The 25962-nt window shown below is 48.8% G+C and overlaps 1 protein-coding gene across 1 annotated transcript in view; it reads left to right on the forward strand.

Moving 5' to 3' along the window:
- The window catches only part of LOC119119480 (myosin-7B-like), a gene marked incomplete at its 3' end in the record, with an annotated part of 180400 nt that extends 157005 nt beyond the window's left edge, over nt 1-23395 (forward strand). The window contains exons 33-45 of the mRNA XM_037245895.1: nt 8565-8748; nt 8824-8989; nt 9064-9188; nt 9262-9377; nt 11361-11547; nt 11640-11849; nt 14904-15029; nt 15098-15188; nt 15315-15394; nt 22022-22126; nt 22763-22858; nt 22937-23062; nt 23381-23395. Coding sequence (XP_037101790.1) covers nt 8565-8748; nt 8824-8989; nt 9064-9188; nt 9262-9377; nt 11361-11547; nt 11640-11849; nt 14904-15029; nt 15098-15188; nt 15315-15394; nt 22022-22126; nt 22763-22858; nt 22937-23062; nt 23381-23395 — 1627 coding nt within the window. The remainder of the gene's footprint in view (nt 1-8564; nt 8749-8823; nt 8990-9063; nt 9189-9261; nt 9378-11360; nt 11548-11639; nt 11850-14903; nt 15030-15097; nt 15189-15314; nt 15395-22021; nt 22127-22762; nt 22859-22936; nt 23063-23380) is intronic.
- Nucleotides 23396-25962: the final 2567 nt, after the last annotated feature.

Consider the following 25962-nt stretch of genomic DNA (forward strand, 5'->3'; position numbering starts at 1 on the left):
TGACACGGCGGACGAAGAGTTTGAAGGATTTAAGGATTTGGAGTGAGACAGAAGGTTTGAAAAACTATTATGGCTTTTACGCACGCCCGGTCCTATTCTATGGAGCTCTCTTTCACCTCCGTGGATAGAAGTCTGGGGCCGGCACTCGGCCGGGTGGCTGTCCGGGGACGGTGGATAGAGCTCGGTTATGGCTTTTACGCACGCCCGGTCCTATTCTATGGAGCTGTCTTCCACTTCCGTGGCTGGAAGTCCACGCCGCCACACGCCTGGAAGTTTGTTTTGTTAAATAAAGAGCCGTTTACCAAACCCACGTCTTTCCTTGAACTTGTAACTTACGCTACAATATACTAGTTATACAGTAGATCTGTGGAATAACGACGAGGCTGACGTCAGGGCGCACGCGCGGCGTTGTTGACAAAGGACGAGGAATTTGATCGATGGATTTAATGATTTAGAGTGCACAGATGGTTTGATAATACTATTGCTTATATAATAGTTACCGTTTTTTTCCATGTATAATGCGCCCCCATGTATAATACGCACCCTAAAAATGGCATGTTGATGCTGGAAAAAAGCCTGTACCCATGTATAATACGCACCAAAATTTTGACTCCTACTTCAGTCCGTAAACGTAAAATTATTTCAGAAAAAAGATCATCTTTGGGAACAACCGGATGTTATTCTGCCGGTCAGTATCACTGCGCATGCGCTAGCAAACTCAATAGCAAAGAAATGTTTCGGATTTGTGTAGGGTACATTGTGACAGCAAACGAGCAGGTGATCGAGCAAGCGTCTGATACGAGAGCATTGTGTTCGTATGGAGCGTGTTTGAAGTGAACAGCAGAGAAGAAAGCGCATCTGTAATGGCGGCCTCCGTATGATATCCGGATTTAAAAAAATAAAAATAAAATAAAATTTAACCATGTATAATGCGCACCCCAGATTTTAGGACTTAGACTTAGACAGACTTTATTGTCATTTTGTCAACACTCCTCATCCTCCGCAGGAAGTACAAGCGCTTCTGTGCCCTCTTGACCAGTGTTGTGGTGTTCACAGTCCAGGTGAGGTCGTCTGTGATGTGGACTCCCAGGAATTTAGTGCTGCTGACCACCTCCACAGCTGAGCTGTTGATGATCAGTGGAGCGTGGTGAGGCTGGTTCTTCCTGAAGTCGACGATGATCTCCTTCGTCTTCTCCACATTCAGGATCAGGCTATTTTCTCTGCACCAGCCCACCAACTGCTCCACCTCCTCTCTGTAGTCCAGGTCGTTGTTGTCCCTGATGAGGCCCACCACCGTTGTGTCGTCTGCAAACTTCACGATGTGATTGGTGGTGAACCTGGGGGCGCAGTCGTGTGTCATCAGGGTGAACAGCAGGGGGCTCAGGACGCAGCCCTGAGGGGAGCCTGTGCTGAGGGTGATGACATCTGAGGTGTTCTGTCCGACCCGGACTGACTGAGGTCTGTTGGTGAGGAAGTCTAGCAGCCAGTTTCGAAGGGGGGTGCTGAAGCCCAGGTGTTCCAGTTTTTCCACCAGATGTTGTGGAATGATGGTGTTAAACGCTGAGCTGAAGTCCAGGAACAGCAACCGCACGTGGGTGTTCCTCTCCTCCAGGTGAGCCAGGCTCAGGTGAAGAACGGAGGAGATGGCATCCTCAGTAGAGCGGTTCTGCCGGTAGGCAAACTGGAACGGATCGAATGTTGGGGGGAGTCTGGAGACGATGTGTTCTTTGAGCAGCCTTTCGAAGCACTTCATCATGATGGGAGTCAGTGCCACAGGTCTGTAGTCATTCAATGAGGTGATTTGAGGTTTCTTCGGCACCGGAATGATGGAGGCAGCCTTGAAGCATACTGGCACTTTGGCTTGGTCCAGCGAGATGTTAAAAATGTCTGTGATGACACCAGCCAGCTGGCCTGCACATTCCTTGAACACCCGCCCAGGTATGTTGTCGGGGCCTGGGGCCTTACGTGGGTTGACTCTTCTCAGAGTCTTCCACACGTCGGCTGAGTCAAGGCAGAGGGCCTCCTCTTCCTGGTGGGGAACAGTTTTAACTGCAGGAGTGCTGTTTAGTGCCTCAAAACGCCCAAAGAAGTTATTTAGACCATTTAGGAAGTCAGCATCAACCTCACCCACCGGGGGTGAGGGTAAGTTGTAGTCCGTGATCGCCCGTGTGCCTTGCCACATACTCCTGGTGTTATTGGCGTCGTGGAAAAAATCCTGAATTTTTCGACTGTGGCTTCGCTTCGCTAGCCTGATGGCACGGTTCAAGTTGGCTCTCGCTGTCCTCAGTGCCTCCTTGTCGCCAGACTTGAAGGCTGAGTTCCGTGCTCGTAGCGTATGACGTACCTCCTCAGTCATCCAGGGTCGTTGGTTGGCTCGGGTGATGATGTTCTTAGTGGTGCTGACGTCCTCGGTGCATTTGTTGATGTAGGCTGACACAGTCATGGCGTACTCATCAATGTCGATCTGATTGTCATATGTTGCTGCTGATTTGAACATGTCCCAGTCAGAGCACTCAAAGCAGTCCTGGAGTGCCCCCTCAGACCACACCCTCACCTGCTTCACTGTGGGTTTTGCTCTGATCAGCAGGGGCCTGTATGCAGGGATTAGCATAACAGATAGGCGGTCTGAAGAGCCGAGGTGGGGGCGGGGGGCTGCTCTGAATGCATCCTTTATATTGGTGTAAACCAAGTCCAGAGTGTTCTCTCCCCGAGTTGGAAAATCCACGTGTTGGTAAAAATGAGGGAGGATAGTCTTCATGTTAGCCTGGTTGAAGTCCCCAGCAATGATGAAAACACCCTCTGTGTGCGTGGATTGCAGCTCACTGATTGTCCGATAGAGAACACTCATGGCCTCTTTAGTATTAGCGCTAGGAGGCACATACACAGCCGTGATGCTAACAACAGTAAACTCTCTGGGCAGGTAGAAGGGTCTGCAGTTAACAGTCAAAAGCTCGATGTCCGAAGAGCAGAAGCTGGCGACAGATCTAGCATTTTTGCACCAGTTGTTGTTGATGTAGACACACAGCCCACCTCCTCGGGATTTACCGCTTAGCTCGCTGTTTCTGTCGGCGCGGAATGTAGCGAGCCCCTCCAGGCTAACGGCGTTGTCCGGTATTGATGAGTTCAGCCATGTCTCCGTCAGGATGAGAGCGCAGCAGTTTCTAACCTCCCTCTTTGAAGAGAGTTCCAGTTGTAGATGGTACATTTTATTATCCAGTGAGCGGACGTTGGAGAGGAAGATGGATGGAAGCGGCGGTTTGTAGGGGTTAGCTTTAAGCTTAGCCGTTAGCCCACCTCGACAGCCGCGCTTTCGCCGCCGGTCACACCGGACTACGCTTACTCCTCCTCCGGCGTGTGCTGCCCGGCGAGCCCGCTGCATCGTGAGCTTCTGGGGCTAGCGCCCTAAGCACTCCGAGGCTACGTAAACAGACTAGGGTAGTTGTGGCTACGAGTCCAAAAACACTTGATGACCGTACCTCCAGCAGGCGCTGGCGATCATATACTAATCTACTGGATGGATAAACTAAACTTTGTGTTGTTTGTAGTGTCCTAGGCGACATATTTTGTGAAAACACTCGTCGGTTGTCGAGAGCCGACGCGGCCGTGGCCAACTGGGGCGCCGCCATCTAGGACAATAAATTAGTTAAATTTTGCGCATTATACATGGAAAAAAATGGTACTTGATATCTAATTTATATATCGTTATATGGGCCTGTGGAATATTTTGAAGTGCAAGCGGCGTCAGCTGCGCGCACCCATTGTTGACAAAGGACGATCGATGGATTTAATGATTTGGAGTGACACAGATGGTTTGATAACATTATTGCTTATATAATAGTTATTTGATATGTAATTTATATATCGTTATATGGGCCTGTGGAATATTTTGAAGTGCAAGCGGCGTCAGCGGCGCGCACGCATTGTTGACAAAGGACGATCGATGGATTTAATGAATTGGAGTAACACATGGTTTTATTAACGTGTTATTTATGTACAGGGCCGTTCTCAGCTCTTCGTTTGTGTTTATGTCACGTTAGCATACCTATCGTTTAGCCTGTTGTTGCTCGTTCATGACTGTTCTTGGTGTTGGATTTTGTCGAATAAATTGACCCCCAAAATGCGATTTATACTCCAGAGCGACTTATATGTTTTTTTTCACTTTTTTGGGCATTTTATGGCTGATGCGACTTGTACTCTGGAGCGACTTATAGTCCGAAAATTACGGTATATACATCAGCTTCCATCCATCCATCTTCTTCCGCTTATCCGGGGTCGGGTCGCGGGGGCAGCAGCTTTAGGAGGGACTCCCAGACTTCCCTCTCCCCAGCCACTTCATCCAGCTCATCCCAGGGGATCCCAAGGCGTTCCCAGGCCAGCTGAGAGACATAGTCTCTCCAGCGCATCCTGGGTCGTCCCCGGGGTCTCCTACCGGTAGGACATGCCCGGAACACCTCTCCAGGGTGGCGTCCAGGTGGCATCCTGATGAGATGCCCGAGCCACCTCATCTGGCTCCTCTCAACGTGGAGGAGCAGCGGCTCTACTCTGAGTCTCTCCCGGATGACCGAGCTGCTCACCTTATCTCTAAGGGAGAGCCCGGACACCCTGCGGAGGAAGCATTTCGGCCGCTTGTATCCTGGATCTCGTTCTTTCGGTCACGACCCATAGCTCGTGACCATAGGTGAGGGTAGGAGCATAGATTGACCGGTAAATCGAGAGCTTTGCCTTTTGGCTCAGCTCTCTCTTCACCACGACGGACCGGTACAGAGTCCGCATTACTGCCGACACTGCACCGATCCGCCTGTCGATCTCGCGCTCCATCCTGCCCTCACTCGTGAACAAGAGCCCAAGATACTTGAACTCCTCCACTTGGGGCAGGATCTCATCCCCGATCCGTAGAGGGCATTCCAACCTTTTCCGACCGAGGACCATGGACTCGGATTTGGAGGTGCTGACCCTCATCCCGACTGCTTCACACTCGACTGTGAACCGCTCCAGTGAGAGCTGGAGATCACGGCCTGAAGAAGCCAACAGCACCACGTCATCTGCAAAAAGCAGAGACGCGATGCTGAGGTCCCCAAACCGGACCCGCTCAACGCCTCAGCTGCGCCTAGAAATTCTGTCCATAAAAATTAGGAACAGAATCGGTGACAAAGGGCAGCCTTGGCGGAGTCCAACCCTCACTGGGAACAAATCCGATTTACTGCCGGAAATGCGGACCAAACTCTGGCATCAGTGATACAGGGACTGAACCGCCCTCATCAGTTGGCTCGGCACCCCATACTCCTCAACCACCCTCCACAGAACCTCCCGAGGGACACGGTCGAACGCCTTCTCCAAGTCCACAAAACACATGTGGACTGGTTGGGCGAACTCCCATGCACCCTCAAGGATCCTGCCGAGGGTGAAGAGCTAGTCCACTGTTCCACGGCCAGGACGAAAGCCACACTGCTCCTCCTGAATCCGAGGTTCGACATCCCGACGGGCCTTCCTCTCCAGCACCCCTGAATAGACCTTACCAGGGAGGCTGAGGAGTGTGATTCCCCTGTAATTGGAACACACCCTCCGGTCCCCCTTCTTAAAGAGGGGAACCACCACCCCAGTCTGCCAATCCAGAGGCACCGTCCCCGATGTCCACGCAATGCTGTAGAGGCGTGTCAGCCATGACAGCCCCACAACATCCAGAGCCTTTAAGAACTCCGGGTGGATCTCATCCACCCCCAGGGCCTTGCCACCGAAGAGTTTTTTAACTACCTCAGTGACTTCGACCCCAGAGATTGGAGAGTCCGCCTCAGAGTCTCCAGGCCCTGCTTCCACGATGGAAGGCGTCGGTGGAATTGAGGAGGTCTTCGAAGTATTCTCCCCACCGACTCACAACGTCCCGAGTCGAGGTCAGCAGCACGCCATCTCCACTGTAAACAGTGTTGACTGTGCACTGCTTCCCCCTCCTGAGACGCCGGATGGTGAACCAGAATTTCCTCAAAGCCGTCCGGAAGTCATTTTCCATGGCCTCGCCAAACTCCTCCCACGCCCGGGTTTTTGCCTCAGCAACCGCCGAAGCTGCGTTCCGCTTGGCCATCCGGTACCTGTCAGCTGCCTCCGGAGTCCCGCAGGCCAAAACGGCCCGATAGGACTCCTTCTTCAGCTTGACGGCACCCCTTACCGCCGGTGTCCACCAGCGGTTTCGGGGATTGCTGCCATGACAGGCACCAATGACCTTACGGCCACAGCTCCGGTCGGCTGCCTCAACAATGGAGGCGCGGAACATGGTCCACTCGGACTAAATGTCCCCCGCCTCCCCCGGGACGTGGGACAAGCTCTGCCGGAGGTGGGAGTTGAAGCTCTTCCTGACAGGGGATTCTGCCAGACGTTTCCAGCAGACCCTCACAGAGCGTTTGGGTCTGCCAGGTCGGACCGGCATCTTCCCCCACCATCGGAGCCAACCCACCACCAGGTTGGTGATCAGTTGACAGCTCCGCCCCTCTCTTCACCCGAGTGTCCAAAACATGCGCCCGCAAATCCGCAAAGTCGATCATCGAACTGCGGCCTCGGGTGTCCTGGTGCCAAGTGCACACATGGACACCCTTATGCTTGAACATGGTGTTCATTATAGAAAATCCGTGTCGAGCACAGAAGTCCAACAATAGAACACCGCTCGGGTTCAGATCGGGGGGGCCGTTCCTCCCAATCACGCCCTTCCAGGTCTCACTGTCATCGCCCACGTGAGCATTGAAGTCACCCAGTAGAACGATGGAGTCCCCAGAAGGAGCGCTCAGCAGCACTTCCTCCAGGGACTCCAAGAAGGGTGGGTACTCTGAGCTGCCGTTTGGTGCATAGACACAAACAACAGTCAGGACCCGTCCCCCCACCCGAAGGCGGAGGGAGGCTACCCTCTCGTTCACCGGGGTGAACCCCAATGTGCAGGCGCCCAGCCGGGGGGCAATAAGTATGCCCACACCTGCTCGACGCCTCTCACCGTGGGCAACTCCAGAGTGGAAGAGAGTCCAGCCCCTCTCGAGAGGGCTTGTACCAGAGCCCAAACTATGTGTGGAGGCAAGTCCGACTATGTCTAGTCGGAACTTTTCTGCCTCACACACCAGCTCGGGCTCCTTTCCAGCCAGAGAGGTGACATTCCATGTCCCTAGAGCCAGCCTCTGCAGCCGGGGATCGGACCGCCAAGGTCCCCGCCTTTGGCCGCCGCCCAGCTCACTTTGCACCCGACCACAGGTGGTGAGCCCATGGGAAAGGGGACCCACGTTTTTTTTTCGGGCTATGCCCTGCCGGGCCCCATGGGCGAAGGCCCGGCCACCAGGCGCTCGCCTTCGAGCCCCACCTCCAGGCCTGGCTCCAGAGGGGGGCCCCGGTGACCCGCGTCCGGGCGAGGGAAAACTAGATCCAATTTTCTTAATCGTCATAAGGTTTTTGTGAGCCGTGCTTTGTCTGGCCCCTCACCTAGGACCCTTTTGCCATGGGTGACCCTACCAGGGGCATGAAGCCCCAGACAACATGGCTCCTAGGATCATAGGGACACGCAAACCCCTCCACCACGGTAAGGTGACGACTCACGGAGGGGTATACATCAGCTTAACTACGGAAATTAGTTAATATAGCCACAGTGTTTGAACACTTAAACAGCGACATAAAGACAGAGAGCAGTTCAGTCTGACTGCATAGCCTGTCAACATAGGCAGCCGTGTGATTACGCAATCCTCAGAGGAGGCTAGGCAGGAAGTTGGCTCCTCCGAGCGAATCGTCTTCGGTTTTAAAATAACTATAAAAACTCTGCGATTTTGGTTCAAAATGATACAAAACTATTGAAATTAAAAGGAAAATGACTTTATAATAAAAACAATTGAATTTGTTTTTCCCCTTTTCATGATGGCAGGGGAGGCGTGGCCTCCCTTGCCTCCTCTGACCGCACGTCCCTGATACACACACTCACATACACGCACACGCACTCTCTCACACACGCACACACACACACACACACACACACACGCGCACACACAGTTTTTTTGCATCTACTTATGAACCAATTTTCGACTTCCGAACCGACACACTAGCCCTGGTCTCTTTTGCTCTGTCATTCCCTGTTCGTCTCGGTGTGTTAGCAGTGTAAAAATCAGTAGTGTAGTCGAGTATGTTTCCTGAGACTATCGATAGAAACCCGAAATCATAAAGGAGCACGGCGAATGCATGCATATCATCGAGAGAGAGAGAGAGAGAGAGAGAGAGAGAGAGAGAGAGAGAGAGAGAGAGAGAGAGAGAGAGAGAGAGAGAGAGAGAGAGAGAGAGAGAGAGAGAGAGAGAGAGAGAGCTGAGGGACAGACGGGTGGGCGGATGGATAGATAGATAATTTATTGATCCCTGGGGGAAATTCAGTACAGACTGTACTTTGGGTATAACGTCAGTGCAGATGTTCCGGCAGTTTGCCACCACAACACACACAACACACACAACACACACACACAAGCACACACAATCAAATCAAAGAACCTATTTGTGATAGAAAAGTCACAGCTGTTCCTGGTTGGCAGCGGTCCTGAAAATGGTACATTTATTTGCAGGAAGAAGTTGTTTGTCAAAGTTCAGGCAGCGCAAGAAGCTGCCGAAGCATCGCAGGCTAAAAACTCTTCCCTTGAGCAAACCAAACAACGTCTACAGATGGAGATTGAGGACTTGGTGGTGGCGCTGGAACGCTCCAATGCTTCTGTTATTAATCTTGACAAGAAGCAACGCCACCTGGATAAGGTCACAATAATGCACAGGAGTTTCAATGTCAAAGATTGTGGCGCTTGCTGAACCGTGTTGGGTGTCTTCTTGCAGATGCTGAGTGAGTGGAAGCAGAGGTTGGAGGACAGTCAGTCAGAACTGGAGGCCTCCCAGAGAGAGTCACGCAATCTCAGCATGGAGCTGTTAAAGCTGAAGAGCATTTATGAAGAAGCTCTGGATCATTTGGAGACAGTCAAATGTGAAAATAAGATCCTTCAAGGTATCATGCTGGTTGCCAACAGATGGGCTGTTTCTAGAGAAGTCTCGTCCAATGTTAGTTCCAATTGATTGCAGATGAGATTGTGGAACTGACTGAGCAGATCAGTAATGGTGGAAAGACTATTCACGAGCTTGAGAGGATGAAGAAGATTCTGGATGTGGAGAAGAGCAACATCAAAGCTGCCTTGGAGGAGGCAGAGGTGAGTGATCTCCTTCCAGCCAATTGTTTGACCCTTTGTCATGCAGTTTTTTTACACAATTTACCTCCCCAAGGGATCTCTCAAGAATGAGCAGAGCAAGACTCTTAGGGTCCAGATGGACCTTCAGCAGACCAGGACGGAGACTGAGCGCAAAATCGCTGAAAAAGACGAAGAGATTGACAGCCTCAGGTGAACTCAGCTATGAGACCTTTGTGTTTTGATAAAAATTTTTACTTCTTTGTTTGTTTTCATAAATGATTATGTAATTTATTATCACATCTTCGAATCTAATGTTAGTTATTATTGAATGTGGTAAGCCTCAGTATACATTTGTTGATTTAGCATGTTCACCAGTACAGCTAACTCACAATAATCATAATCATTAGATTCTTAACTAGTATGACAAATTCTATATTTTCACCATTGGTGTACAGCAGTCCGAATGTGTAAAGGCATATAGCACTTGCAAAATCCATTGCAGCTAGTAATCTGTCATCTGAATTACCACTAACCTTAGGAGCGTTCGGAAATTAAATTCACTCTTGACGCCCAAGTGTGTGTGTGTGCGTGCGTGTGTGTGTGTGTGTGTGTGTGTGTGTGTGTGTGTGTGTGTGTGTGTGTGTGTGTGTGTGCGTGCATGTGAATTGGGAGAGAGACAAAACCCCTCTTCCATTCATTTTTGAGCAGTCAGCACTGGCATACCTACTGCGTCCTCAGTCAGGGCATTTAATTTACGCACCGGCACACCGTTTTGGTCGCACTCTTAAGTAAGCAATAAGTTGCTCTACTGAAACAGGGAAAGAATATAAGAGGATCGAATGTCTTTTATATACCCATTCTGCGGTATGAATGCTGCTGGAAAGCTGAATTTCCCCCCGGGGATCAATAAAGTATCTGTGTCTGTCTGTCTGTCTGTCTGTCCGTCTGTCATGTTTCGGTTTTTAAGTGATGGTTCGGTTCAAACTTAAGTTCAGTTAAAACATTAAAAAATAAAAAACACTTATAATATTAGCTGTTGAAAACCTCCAGACAAAATGTCTTGATTTTATTGCAATAATAAGAACATGTACATGGTCAATTATATATGTTATATATGTTATATATGTTGGGGGTCACCAACACCCGGGTCACCAACACCAGGGTGCCCGTGAGGACCGCGTGAGTCGCCCGCAGGGCTGTTCTAAAATTAGCTCAAATAGTGGCATTTATCAGTGAGCTGCATCTATTTTTTTTGTTGCTATTCTTGTTTAAATCACACATGTGAACTGGAAATGACAATTAATAAAACACATAGTTAAAGCTAAATAGAGCAAATTGGCTATTTCAGAAGTGTGTGTCAAACTTCAGTACCCAGGAAGTCGCCCTCGGTTTAAGAAAGGTTGGTGACCCCTGCTTTAGACCAGTCCTCAATAATAGGGTTAGGGTTATAATACAAATTTGTTTTATGATTAGTCTACTTTGTCATAATGAAACAAGTGAAGATGTTCTTGAACCAGGTATAACAAAAATAAAAAAATAAAAACACTTGTCTTAAGAGCAGCCAACATTGATCATCCATCCATCCATCCATCCATCCATCCATCCATCCATCCATCCATCCATCCATCCATCCATCCATCCATCCATCCATCCATCCCTCCCTCCCTCCCGCAGTTCAGGATGACAGAACGAGTAGTTGAACCAAAGTACTTTGAACCTCGGTTTTCCAGTTTGGTTCAAAACCGTTACACCCCATTTAACTACGTTACTTTTTCAAGTTAACTGTGGCCACCACATGACATGTGCACTGCCTAGACCACAAAACTCAAGGCCAGGGGGCCAGATACAGCCCGAATTGAAGACAAATTGTGCATCAAATTCACGTGTCAATACAAAAATTGCAAATCGAGTTCACTTTTAAAAATCATCATTTTAAAATATTTGAACAGTTTTTACTAGTCTCTGATTTAAAAACTAGTTATTCAAAAGTTTGTTTTGAAGCTTATATTGAATATAATATGAGGCATTACATACATCTATTTGGGTTGACAGTCATTATGGCCCACCGAAGAAAACTATGACTTTCATTCGGCCCGTAACAAAAATGAGTTTGACACTTCTGGCCGAGACAGAATGGGCTTTCATGTTCACTGCTCAGTGTCTAATTGCCTGAATCGGTGTGTCATAAACTAGGCGGAGTCACCAACGCTCGCAGGAGGCTATGCAGGCTAGCCTGGAGGCAGAGATTCGTGCTCGCAGTGAAGCTGTACGTTTGCGCAAAAAGGTGGAGTTGGACATGAGTGAAATGGAAATTCAGCTTGGTCATGCAAATAAGCGGGTAGCTGAGGATCAGAAGACCATCACGCTGCTGCATGCTCAGGTATGTCGCAAACATGGCCACCTACATGTAAGCCATGTGTAAATTCGTTACAGTTAAATTGAAGAGAGACACCAATACTTGTTGCACTGCAGGTGAAAGGTCAGCAGGTGGAGCTGGACAACAAGACACTGTTGGCCGGTCAGCTACGAGAACAAGTAGTACTGCTGGAGCATCGCTGTGTGTTGATGGTGGCTGAAGGGGAGGAGCTACGGGGTGCCATGGAGCATGCCAACCACACCTGCAAGATGGCTGAACATGAGCTGATGGAGGTGGCAGAGAGAGCCAACCTGCTCACCATGCAGGTAAGTACAAGTCACCATTCAATGATTGAGATATTTGTTTGATTGATTTTTTTGCTTATTTAATTGAACATTTGGTTTCTTATTTGATTAACAATTTTCTAGATTAAAAGGGGACGTCAACCCAAAAATGTTCTATACAATATTGTAGTGTAAATGTGCCCCCACTAGTCTAAAAACGGCATTCTGATGAATATTGCGTTTGTGGAATATGGGTTAAGCAGCAAAATTCACCCGTTTAAATCCATCTGGCGCACTGGGTAGCACGTCCGCCTCACAGTTAGGAGGGTGCGGGTTCGATTCCACCTCCGGCCCTCCCTGTGTGGAGTTTGCATGTTCTCCCCGGGCCCGCGTGGGTTTTCTCCGGGCACTCCGGTTTCCTCCCACATCCCAAAAACATGCTTGGTAGGCCGATTGAGCACTCCAAATTGTCCCTAGGTGTGAGTGCGAGTGCGTATGGTTGTTTGTCTCTGTGTGCCCTGCGATTGGCTAGCAACCGGTTCAGGGTGTCCCCCGCCTACTGCCCGATGACGGCTGGGATAGGCTCCGGCACGCCCGCGACCCCCGTGGGGACTAAGCGGTACAGAAAATGGATGGATGGGTTACTAGATCAGCCACGAATTCTGAAAATTCATCCAGGAAGCCAGAGTAAGCCCCGGGTGGACGGTAAATAACAGCAAGATAAAATGACGGTAAAGCGGTGGATCGGACAGTGAGAACTTCAAATGTTTTAAATACGTTGATCGAACGAGGCCTAAATCTAAGCTCGGAATTTGAGATGAGGGCGACACCTCCACCCTTTTTTCGAGGACGCGCCACATGCGAGCTCACAAAATTTGGAGGCGAGGCCTCGTTAAGCGGCAGCAGTTCATTAGGTTTTAACCAGGTCTCGCAGAGACCAAAAACGTTTAGATTATGTTCCGTGATGAGGTCATTAACGAGAACTGCTTTCATATGAAGCGATCTAATATTCATAAAACCGAGTTTAAGTGTAATCGGTCGATCAGGGTGCGTATCTATCGAAGGATTTTTAAACGAGATGCGAGTAAGATTGTGTTCTCTAGGCCTGACATCACTTCTCAAATGTTTGTTAGCGCGGTGGGACGATACGACCGTGGGAATTTGATAGTAAATATTTGTTACACATGTAAAATTATTTTGAAATAGGCACCGTTTCATCAGCAAAACCGGTCGGGGTGGAGTGATTGGATTTGTCTACTACCCCAGTAGAAAGTGTGTTTATGTGTACTGTAGCACTATTCAAACTGTCACGCTCTAGTCTACACGAGGAGCTATGTGCATGCTGGAAGTCTAGCCTAGCGCTAGTTAACTTTAGCTTAACAGACTCCAAACCCATCCTGACAGGTGGTCTAATCACCTGTGCCCCGGCCTGCTCTAAAGTGACCTGTCATGAGTGGCTCAAACAGTAATGTATATTCCTAGAAAGAGTGAAGGCGCCTTCACGGTTAGGGTGAAGGCCGTCCTTCCTCAGCAGGTCGGGGCGGCCCCAGAAGGAGGGCCAGTTATCTATAAAATACAGTCCCTGCTTTTTACAGAACCCAGCCATCCATCGATTAAGGGAGACTAATCTACTAAACCTCTCATCAGTGCCTCTCCCAGGCAGGGGGCCAGAGACAAATACTCAATGCCGACTCATCTTTCTGATCACAAGTCCTCGCTATGTTTTTCTTTGTGATCTCTGATTGCCTCATCCTAACATCATTGGAGCCGACGTGTATCACTATGTCCGAGTAGCTAGTGTTGTTGGAACTACGCTGTTGACTAGACCTATTGCGAGTCAGCTCCCTAAGATTAGCTTCTATGTCGGGTGCTCTGCCCCCAGGAATACACATTACCGTGGCTGGATTTTTAAGCGTAATATTTCGGGTAATGGTGTCACTATGACCAAAGTGCGAGGGCCAGTAGACCGAGATGACTTTGGACGGCTATGCGTCTTACCTGGCTCATCGCGATTAGCAAGCCGCTTGGGGCTAACACTAACTGGGCTAGCGGGCTGACTACAGTCCGCATCTGTATCCGCCACATCTACTGTTATCGCGCAATTCTGCTCTAACTGGTGGACACGTCCCTCTAGCAGGGACAACCTCTCTAAGAGAAGGGTGCAGTTGGTGCACGAAGCCGTACAAACCTCTTGATCCGCAGCCATACTTTGTGTCCGATGATCGACGGTAGACAAACGGCCACGAAGCCTCCGCTCTGCATTACCTCATCTTGGCAGCGTGGAGGCATCATTCATTCAATCCATCCATTTTCCGAATCGCTTAGTCCCCACGGGGGTCGCAGGCGTGCTGGAGCCTATCCCAGCCATCATCGGGCAGTAGGCGGGGGACACCCTGAACCGGTTGCCAGCCAATCGCAGGGCACACAGAGACAAACAACCATTTGCACTCGCACTCACACCTAGGGACAATTTGGAGTCTTCAATCGGCCTACCAAGCATGTTTTTTGGGATGTGGGAGGAAACCGGAGAAAACCCACGTGGGCCCGGGGAGAACATGCAAACTCCGCACAGGGAGGGCCGGAGGTGGAATTGAACCCGCACCCTCCTAACTGTGAGGCGGACGTGCTACCCAGTGCGCCACCGAGCCGCCCACAGAACATTATTCCAAAGAAAATTCATCATTTGACTGATGAATTGTATGATTGATTGCTTGGATCATTTGATTTTTTTTGTTTGATTTGTTTGTCCTGACATGGTTGTTTGATTGAGGGCGTGGCGTGGCTCAGGGGTAGAGTGGTCATCTTCTAACCCAGAGGTTGGGGTTTCGAGCTCCAGCCATTGTAGCCATGTTGAAGTGTTGCTCCTGAGGGTATGTCATCAGTAGGTAAATGAGGAAGCAGTGTACTTTGTGTACCAAAGGTAGAAAAGCGCTATACAAGTACAGCCCATACTATTGATAGTCTGATCATTCAATAACCATTTGATGGAGTGATCATTTGACTGATGATTTAAATAGTTGATTGCATGATGGATATTTTTTATTTTTTTATTTATGGATTAATAATATAATCGTATTGATCAGTGGTGTTTGTTAGAACGCAGGTCTGGTGAGCCACAAAAAGAAGCTGGAGGCGGACATGTGTCATCTGGCGACCGAAGTGGATGAGGCGCTGGCAGAGAGTCACAATAAGGAGGAGAAAGCCAGAAAAGCCATTACTGACGTAAGTACCTGCCTCTACCCGTTCACCTGCAACCCTTGCGCTAAAAAATGACGCGGCAACACTCACAGGCCGCCATAATGGCGGAGGACCTGAAGAGGGAGCAGGATAGCAGCGGCATGCTTGAGAGGATGAAGAAAAACATGGAGATCACCATTAAAGGTTTGTGCTGCCCTCCCCTTTTAGCAGAAGGGGGTTAGGATTGCTAGGTAGTAGAATTTGTTTTACCAAGACAAACTGTGTGTTTGTTTGTGTCTATGCGTACGTGCCTGGTGCGTGGGTATGCAGAGCTGCAAGTGAAACTGGACGAGACAGAGCAGATGGCACTGAAGGGCAGCAAAAAGGAAATTTACAAGCTGGAGACACAAGTCAGTTCAATGGCATTGCACACTACACCGTACACCTGATGCAATACAACTTAGACCTACAAAGACACAATGTATTGTCATCATGCTCATCTGTGGCCTTAAAAATTCTTGAGCCAAAGATGCATTTAGTATGTGTCTTAAAAGCCAAGATGCCAAAACTTCCAGTTTAATCCAAAGATCACATACGTTACGCATGAACCAGAAAGAACGTGAAAGGCATCGTATTCTTCGATCGAGAACAGGATGGAAATGTCCAACATGGGGCTACCCAGTGGTCGATGAATTATGATCAACTCTTAGTTCCAGAAACGTAAATTTTTACTGTTGATTGTTTTTACTGTGTATTCTTAAAAGATAAATACAGTTAACTTCCACTATAAAACTAATAAACAGGCTCTTATATTTCCCTAACAAATTACATTACATTACAGTATGTAGACATTTTTCGAGACACCTGCAAAAACGTCATTGAAACACCAATTCAAGAGACTCTACAACAGTAGAGGTTCAAAATGCATAAAGAAGGAATGGGAACATGAGAGCAATAGTGAGCAGGCAATTTATTGAAAACAACAATTTAACTGGAGTAGGCTATGGATCACATGTTGTCTGGGGCTTCATGCCCCTGGTAGGGTCACCCATGGCAAAAGTGTCCTAGGTGAGGCGCCAGACAAAGCACGAATCACAAAAACCCCTTATGACGATTAAGAAAATTGGATTTCGTTTTCCCTTGCCCGGACGCGAGTCACCGGGGCCCCCCTCTGGAGCCAGGCCTGGAGGTGGGGCTCAAAGGCGTGTGTCTGCCCGAAAAGGAAACGTGGGTCCCCCTTCCCATGGGCTCACCACCTGTGGGAGGGGCCAAAGGTGTCGGGTGCAATGTAAGTTGGGCGCCGGCCAAAGGCAGGGACCTTGGCGGTCCGATCCCCGGCTGCAGAAGCTGGCTCTTGGGACATGGAATGTCACCTCTCTGGCTGGAAAGGAGCCCGAGCTGGTGTGCTAGGCAGAAAAGTTAAGACTAGACAAAATCGGACTTACCTCCACACACAGTTTGGGTTCCGGTACAAGCCCTCTCGAGAGGGGCTGGACCAGGGGTGGGCAAACTACGGCCCGCGGGCCACATCCGGCCCACGGGACCGTTTAATCCGGCCCGCCAACCCTGAATTAATTGTATTATTAAACTTTTTTTTTTGTCATTTTGCCTGCAATGACTGCGTTTCCCCAGTAGATGGGGAACCGCTCGCCTGCGCATTTACTACCGGAAGCCGTGTCAGAAAGCTCGGTGCACACTCACAAGTGCGTGTACGTACGTACTCAGTAGTACGGACATGGCGCACTCGCGCTCTATTTGTATCAGTCCCGAATTTAGAGCGTGGGCTGTGACGACAGCATTCTTGTAATTCGCTCGCTGAGCTTTCAGATACAGTTTTACGCTAAAGCCACCCACAAACCTTCCCCTGGAATCCTTCCATTAAAATGAGTGGCCCGAAGAAAATAAGTGAGTGCCGAATGTGAAAAGAGTGGCCAATTTGGCTCGACGTACGCGACGTGACGTTCAGCCACATCAACCCGTCACAGATCGAGGTAAACGGATCTCTCCTAAGAATTGCCACAACGAATTTTACTCCAGACTATGATGCACTATCAAAAAAGGGAGACCAACAACACTGTTCCCACTGAAAATGAAGGGGAGGCTCTCAAGTTTGTTGTAAAAAAATGCATTTTGAATATGATTTGTACACATAGCAGGGATTGAAACTAGCGACCATTCTCATTTTCAAACAATGCAGGATGCTCAAGGACATTGATGCACCACCTGTTTGCGACTAATCTTAACCTGTAAAGTTCTTAAGGCTTACTTTAAGGAAGTGTTTCCCGTTTCCTCACCTCTGTTACCAGGTGTTTGTGAGTTAAAACTCTGCTCTGATGTTCAGATACCCCTCACCGTGTTGCCGTTTTGATTACTTTATTTGGATGTATGCTTTCACCGATTCTTCAAGATGATATATTTGGTCAGAATGTTTGCTGTTTGATGTGATCTCATAAGATAAACATTTTTCATTAATCTGACCTACAGGCACTGAAGTGATGGAGACTGTTATTCATAATAATAGTGTCGTATTTTATGAGAATCACTGATAGCAGTTTTTTAGTGATTTTTTTTTTAATGCTGTTAATAAATGCATTTGTTTTCAAAAAACTTGTTTGGAATATCCATGCTTTACTACCTACTAAAGGCCAAAATCTTTTATGCAATGACCTTTACAGGTCGCTTATATTACTTCACACAAACACTACGTCCATCTGCTCCTGGTTCGGCCCTCCGGTCCAAATTTAGAACCCAGTTCGGCCCGCGAGTCAAAAGGTTTGCCCACCCCTGGGCTGGACTCTCTTGCACTCTGGAGTAGCCCACGGTGAGAGGCGTCTAGCAGGTGTGGGTATACTTATTGCCCCCCGGCTGGGCGCCTCCACATTGGGGTTCACCCCGGTGAATGAGAGGGTAGCCGGACGGGTCCTGATTGTTGTTTGTGTCTATGCACCAAACAGCAGCTCAGAGTACCCACCCTTTTTGGAGTCCTTGGAAGAAATGCTGGAGAGCGCTCCTTCTGGGGACTCCATCGTTCTACTGGGTGACTTCAATGCTCACATGGGCAATGACAGTGAGACCTGGAAGGGCGTGATTGGGAGGAACGCCCCCCACGATCTGAACCTGAGCGGTGTTCTATTATTGGACTTCTGTGCTCGACACGGATTGTCAATAATGAACACCATGTTCAAACATAAGGGTGTCCATGTGTGCACTTGGCACCAGGACACCCTAGGCCGCAGTTCGATGATTGACTTTGTAGTCGTGTCATCGGATTTGCAGCCGCATGTTTTGGACACAGGCGGCTCGGTGGGGCACTGGTTAGCACGTCCGCCTCACAGTTAGGAGGGTGCGGGTTCGAGTCCACCTCCGGCCCTCCCTGTGTGAAGTTTGCATGTTCTCCCCGTGTCCGCGTGGGTTTTCTCCGGGCACTCTGGTTTCCTCCCAAATCCCCAAAATATGCTTGGTAGGCCGATTGAGCACTCCAGAATCTCCCCGAGGTGTGAGTGTGAGTGCGGATGGTTGTTTGTCTCTGTGTGCTGGCAACCAGTTCAAGGTGTCCCCCGCCTACTGCTCGATGACAGCTGGGATAGGCTCCAGCATGACCGCAAACCCCATGGGGACAAAGCGGGACAGAAAATGGATGGATGGATGTTTTGGACACTCGGGTAAAGAGAGGGGCGGAGCTGTTAACTGATCACCACCTGGTAGTGGGTTGGCTCCGATGGTGGGGCAAGATGCCAGTCCGACCTGGCAGACCCAAACGTACTGTTAGGGTCTGCTGGGAACGTCTGGCAGAATCTCCTGTCACGAAGAGCTTCAACTCCCACCTCCAGCAGAGCTTTTCCCACGTCCCGGAGGAGGCAGGGAACAATGAGTCTGAGTGGACCATGTTCCGTGCCTCCATTGTTGAGGCCGGAGCTGTGGCCATAAGGTGGTCGGTGTTAGAGTGGTGCTCACTCTAATTTATTTGCAAGAACAATGGGGTATGCCCTTTAAGCACTTGCAAGTGGAGAAGTCATTGCAAGTCTTGCAAGAGCATATTTATTGAGAGAAACAGGGTGGGTGTGAACCCCTGGCCTCTGGTCAAATCATAGCAGGGGGTGTTTGATTGCTTCCTCTGCAGCTGGTCAGTTCAAGGGATTTTAGCACTTTGTTTTACTACTTTATTAAGACAGGACAAGTTTGGTTAATTATTACAGGTTACATTCCAACATAATCATAGGATCAAACTAATCTATTAACCCTAACAGTCGGTGCCTGTCATGGCAGCAATCCCCGCTGGTGGACACCGGCAGTAGGGGATGCCGTCAAGCTGAAGGAGGATACCTATTGGGCCGTTTTGGCCTGTGGGACTCCGGAAGCAGCCGACGACCGATGGCCAAGCGGAACGCGGCTTCGGCGATTGCTGAGGCAAAAAAACGGGCGTGGGAGGAGTTTGGCGAGGCCATGGAGAACGACTTCCGGACGGCTTCGAGGAAATTCTGGTCCACCATCCGGCGTCTCAGGAGGGGAAGCAGTGCACCGTCAACACTGTTTACAGAGGAGTTGGCGTGCTGCTGACCTCGACTCGGGACGTCGTGAGTCGGTGGGGAGAATACTTCAAAGACCTCCTCAATTCCACCGACACGCCTTCCATTGTGGAAGCAGGGCCTGGAGACTCTAAGTTGGACTCTCCAATCTCTGGGGTCGAACTCACTGAGGTAGTTAAAAAACTCCTCGGGGGCAACGCCTCAGGGCTGGATGAGATCCGCCCGGAGTTTTTATAGGCTCTGGATGTTGTGGGGCTGTCATGGCTGACACGCCTCTACAGCATTGCGTGGACATCGGGGACCGTGCCTCTGGATTGGCAGACTGGGGTGGTGGTTCCCCTCTTTTAGAAGGGGGACCAGAGGGTGTGTTCCAACTACAGAGGAATCACACTCCTCAGCCTCCCTGGTAAGGTCTATTCAGGGGTGCTGGAGAGGAGGGTCCGTCGGGAGGTCAAATCTCGGATTCAGGAGGAGCAGTGTGGTTTTCGTCCTGGCCGTGGAACCGTGGCCGAGCTCTATACCCTCGGCAGGATCCTCGAGGGTTCATGGGAGTTCGCTCAACCAGTCCACATGTGTTTTGTGGACTTGGAGAAGGAGTTCGTCCGTGTCCCTCGGGAAGTTCTGTGGAGGGTGCTTCGGGAGTACGGGGTGCCGAGCCAACTGATAAGGGCGGTTCGGTCCCTGTATCATCGATGCCAGAGTTTGGTCCGCATTTCCGGCAGTAAGTCGGATTCGTTCCCAGTGAGAGTTGGACTCCGCCAAGGCTGCCCTTTGTCACCGATTCTGTTCATAACTTTTATGGACAGAATTTCTAGGCGCAGCCGAGGTGTTGAGGGTGTCCGGTTTGGGGACCTCAGCATTGCATCTCTGTTTTTTGCAGACGACGTGGTCCTGTTGGCTTCTTCAAGCCGTGATCTCCAGCTCTCAATGGAGCGGTTCGCAGCCGAGTGTGAAGTGGTCGGGTTGAGGATCAGCACCTCCAAATCTGAGTCAACGGTCCTCATTCGGAAAAGGGTGGAATGCCCTCTCCGGATCGGGGATGAGATCCTTCCCCAAGTGGAGGAGTTCAAGTATCTTGGGGTCTTGTTCACGAGTGAGGGCAGGATGGAGCATGAGATCGACAGGCAGATCGGTGCAGCGTTGGCTGTGATGCGGACTCTTTACCGGTCCGTCATGGTGAAGAGAGAACTGAGCTAAAGCTCTTAATTTATTGGTTGATCTACGCTCCTGCCCTCACCTATGGTCACGAGCTATGGGTCGTAACAGAAAGAACAAGATCCCGGATACAAGCGGCCAAAATGAGTTTCCACCGCAGTGTGTCCGGGCTCTCCCTTAGAGATAGGGTGAGAAGCTCGGTCATCCGGGAGAGACTCGGAGTAGAGCCGCTGCTCCTCCACATTGAGAGGAGCCCGATGAGGTGGCTCGGGCATCTCGCCAGGATTCCTCCTGGACGCCTCCCTGGGGAGGTGTTCCGGGCATGTCCGTGGATGACCCAGAACGCGCTGGAGAGACTATGTCTCTCAGCTGGCCTGGGAATGCCTTGGGATCCCCCGGGATGAGCTGGACGAAGTGGCTGGGGAGAGGGAAGTATGGGAGTCCCTCCTAAAGCTGCTGCCCCCGCGACCCGACCCCGGATAAGCGGCGATTGGTTGGCAACCAGTTCAGGGTGTCCCTCGCCTACTGCCCGATGACCGCTGGGATAGGCTTCAGCACACCCGCGACCCCCGTGGGGACAAGTGGTATAGAAGATGGATGGATGGATGGATGGATGGATGGATGGATGGATGGATGGATGGATGGATGGATGGATGGGCTGTGGATCAGCTGATGAAAAGATTGGTTGCTCATCTCTATGTGCTATGCGACCAGTTCAGGTTGTAGTCTGCCTTTCACCCAGTGTCAGATGGGATAGTCCCCAGGACCCCCCCACCGCAACCCTGAACAGGATAAGCGGTGTTGAATCGATGGATATCTGTTGATGGTAGGCTATCAACATTTGTTTATAGAAACATTCATTCTACTCAAATGCATACCTATAAACAGTAAAATAATAAAAACATAATTTGGCAGTAGTCTCTTCTCCATGTCATGTACAATACGGTGGATATCCCTGCCCTACAGTATACCTTACATTCAATATGATTCAAATTACACAAATACCTTGCACCTTTATACCCTAATTGTCCTTCTGCCATCTTAAATGTTTCACTTTACACAGTAGTTTTTATGCCTTATGTTAAGAGTGTTGCTGACTCTAACTTCTTTGCAAGAAACCACACGTGAGACAGATTGGCCATGTTACGCCTGCAAGCGGAGAAAGCCATATGCACACACAGTGATGCTTGAAGGCAGTCTGACTAAGACCTCTTGCAAGGGCATATTTATTGAGAGAAAACAGGGTGGGGGTGAGAGTGGACAGGTTTGGTGAACCCCCGGCCTCTGTTCAAATCAGAGCAGGGGGTGTTTTACGACGTTGGGGGAAACACATTACAACTTATTTCTATTGTGCAGGTGCGTGATCTTCAGACGGTGCTGAGCATGGAGCAAAAGAAGTGTGAGGAGTACCTGAAAGGTGTGCAGCGCCATGAGAGGAAGCTGAAAGAGATCACTTGCCAGGTCACTTCCACACAAAAACACACTTATACACGCATTCACTAACAGTGCATCTGGAATGTATTCACCGCACTTTACTTTTTACATGTTTGGTTATGTAACAGCATTTTTCCCAAATCGAATTCTTGAATTATACACACAGCACCCCACAATGACAATTTGAAAAAATATTTGTGGGGAATTTTTTGCAATTTAATTAAAGAAATGATCAAATTAACAAATCACAGTCCAACTGTGCTATATCCACTTGATTGGACATGATTTGGAAGGGCGCACACATTTCTCAAGATAAGGTCCCGCAGGTGAAATTGCATGTTAGACGCAAATCTGCCATGAAATCAAATAAATTGTCTGTAGTGCTCTGTTAAGAAACAAATCAGTGAAAGGGTACAAAAAATGTGGCTGCTTTAAAGGTTTGAGCTGTGACCGCCTATAAATGGAAGTGGTCAATTCGTCTATCGTGCATATTTTTGGAATGTGAAAGGAAATGCAGGCATGAGTGGAAGGCCTGAGCTGGAAATAAACCTCTGAACTGTGAGGCGGACGTGCTAACCAGTGTTCCACCGTGTCACCATACATATCTCTCTCTCGCTCTCACAGACATACATGCATGTACTGATGTCTGTGTGTGTGTTCCAGTCAGAGGAGGACCGTGGGACGCTGTTGAGGATGCAGGAAGTCATTGAGACACTTCAAACCAAAGTCAAAAGTTACAAGCGACAAGCAGAGAGTGCTGTAAGTGTTTCCTCCACGCCACCACCATTTTTTCAAGAAAAATGTTTTGTTAGTTTTTTTAAGCAGTCTATCCACCAGGAGGAACAAGTGAACAGCGCCTCGATGCACTTTTGCAAGGTGCAACACAAGCTCGACGATGCCGAAGAAAGAGCCGACATCGCTGAATCTGCTGTCAACAAGCTTCGGATTCGAGCGCAACAGCATGTTGACGCCAGCAGCGTCGCCCTCGTAAGTCATGCACACTAAACCCAGTGTAGCACTACCTTAAGTAGCATTTAGCAAATTACTACCGTATTTTTCGGACTATAAGTCGCGTTTTTTTTCATAGTTTGGGTGGGGGGGGCGACTTATACTGAGGAGCGACTTATATGTGAATTCTTTCATAAATTTTCAAAATTAAAAAAAAAAAAAAAAAAGTGAAACCATGATAAACGAACCGTGATGTAGCAAGGGATTACTGTAATTTGAATTTCAAGTGACGTCAGCAGCGCGGCGCGGCGGTTGTTTACATAAAGGACAAAGATACGATCACGGGATGACGAAGATGACGAAGGGCCCCACATACTACCGGCATCATTAGCGGCTTTGTTTGTAAGTGACACGGAGGACGAAGAGTTTGAAGGATTTAATGATTTGGCGTGACACAGAAGGTTTGAAAAACTATTATGGCTTTTACGCACGCCCGGCCCTACTCTACGGAGCTCTCTTTCACCTCCGTGGATGGAAGTCGGGGGCCGGCGCTCGGCCGGGTGGCTGCCCGGAGACGGTGGATGGGGCTCGGACATGGCTTTTACGCATGCCCGGTCCTTTTCTATGGAGCTCCCTTCCACCTCCGTGGCTGGAAGTGCCACCTTCGGGGATGGAAGTCCACGCCGCCACACGCCTGGAAGTTGACGGCGGTGCTTGGGGCCATATGGCGGTGAACTATTTATGTTATAGTTATTTGATATATTTTATTTCGCGTAGCAACTTATATATGTTTTTATCGTTACAGTTCAGTAGTTGTTGGCTCGTTGAATTCTTGTTTTGTTCAATAAAGAGCTGTTTACCAAACCCACGTCTTTCCTTGTACTTTGTTAACGCTACAATATAGTTACATACTAGATCTGTGGAATAACGACGAGGCTGACGTCAGGGCGCACGCGCAGCGTTGTTGACAAAGGACGAGGAATTTGATCAATGGATTTAATGATTTGGAGTGACACAGGTGGTTTGATAATATTATCGCTTATATAATAGTTATCCATCCATCCATTTTCTGAACCGCTTAGTCCCCACGGGGGTCGCGGGTGTGCTGGAGCCTATCCCAGCCTTCATCGGGCAGTAGGCGGGGGACACCCTGAACCGGTTGCCAGCCAATCGCAGGGCACACAGAGACAAACAACCATTTGCACTCGCACTCACGCCTAGGGACAATTTGGAGTCTTCAATCGGCCTACGAAGCATGTTTTTGGGATGTGGGAGGAAACCGGAGTGCCCGGAGAAAACCCACGCGGGCCCGGGGAGAACATGCAAACTCCACACAGGGAGGGCCGGAGGTGGATATATAATAGTTATTTGATATATAATTTATATATCGTTATATGGGCCTGTGAAATATTTTGAAGTGCAAACGCCGTCAGCGGCGCGCACCCGGCCGGCATTGTTAACATAAAGGACGATCGATGGATTTAATGAATTGGAGTGACACAGATGGTTTTATAAACGTGTTATTCATGTAATAGTTATTTGAATAACTCTGAATGTTACGTCAGGCCCGTTCTCAGCTCTTCGTTTGTGTTTATGTCACGTTAGCTTACCTATCGTTTAGCCTGTTGTTGCTCGTTCATGTCTGTTCTTGGTGTTGGATTTTGTCGAATAAATTTCCCCCAAAATGCGATTTATACTCTGGAGCGACTTATATATGTTTTTTTTCACGTTATTGTGCATTTTATGGATAATGCGACCTATATTCCGGAGCGACTTTTAGTCCGAAAAATACGGTACATGGCCAGATTGCACCAACAAGGTTTAACTATGTTAACAAATTGTTTAAGTTTGGTTGCACCAAATTTTAAACCTGTTTTTCTCGCTTACTGGTTTTCTTGCTAACTGGTTTTCTCGCTTATTGGTTTTCTCGCTCACTGGTTTTCTCGCTCACTGGTTTTCTCGCTTACTGGGTTTCTCGATTACTGATTTTCTCGATTACTGATTTTCTCGATTACGGTATTACTCTTGTCCTCCGTCATCAGATCATTAAAGCCATTTCCATCCTTTTCCCATTCACTAAAGTCACAAAAGAGCCAACATTTTTACATGTATTTTCACCTACAGTTTCCACATTTTTTACAGATTTTTTACTGTACTAGGGGTGTAACGATTTTGAATCGAACTGGGAAACCCAAGTTCAAAGTACTTTGGTTCAACTACTCGTACTGTCATCCATGGTTTAGCCCCGCTTGTCATTCCTGCAGCCTCAAATTTCTTCTTAGATCGAGAAGCTCCTCTCTAACTCGAAAGTTCTCGTCCAGTCCTCGCAAAACAACTAGCAGCTGGGCGGTGTCTACGGCATCAGTGCTCTCATCGCATTCAATGGACTAAAAATCAAAAGCACAAGCTTTATCTGACAGATGCAGTTTAATGTTGGCTGCCAAGTCTTCATGCGTCACACAACTCTAGACATGCTTCCGTTTTTCAAGTTCTGCACCTTTTCCGGCACATTATTTCGGCGACTTTAATAAGGCAATCTTTGATGAGGTCTCCATATAAAAAAAGGCTTGCCATGTCTTGCGATGAGTTGGGCGACCTCATAGCTGGCTATTGTAGCTTTTTCCTCTACTTTTGAGCGCAACAAACAATATAGTTACTGACCCTAGAAAGTCTTTGTAAAGCTGTTTTTTTTTTTTATGTAAAAAGCTTCCCTTATTAAGGTGCCGTTCCTTGAGAAGCAGTCACATTATTCCATTTTTCATTCGTATTCCATTCCAGTTACCATTTTTTTACGCGCTCGTTCAGTACCGTTGTAGGATGTATAGGCCTGATATTTTGTTTCATAATGACGTCGTACATTATACTCTTATAATTCTTACATCATACTCTCTTAACTGCCGCAATTTCAGTGCAGA

The sequence above is a fragment of the Syngnathus acus genome, chromosome 2 (assembly GCF_901709675.1).
Source record: "Syngnathus acus chromosome 2, fSynAcu1.2, whole genome shotgun sequence".
Taxonomy (NCBI): domain Eukaryota; kingdom Metazoa; phylum Chordata; class Actinopteri; order Syngnathiformes; family Syngnathidae; genus Syngnathus; species Syngnathus acus.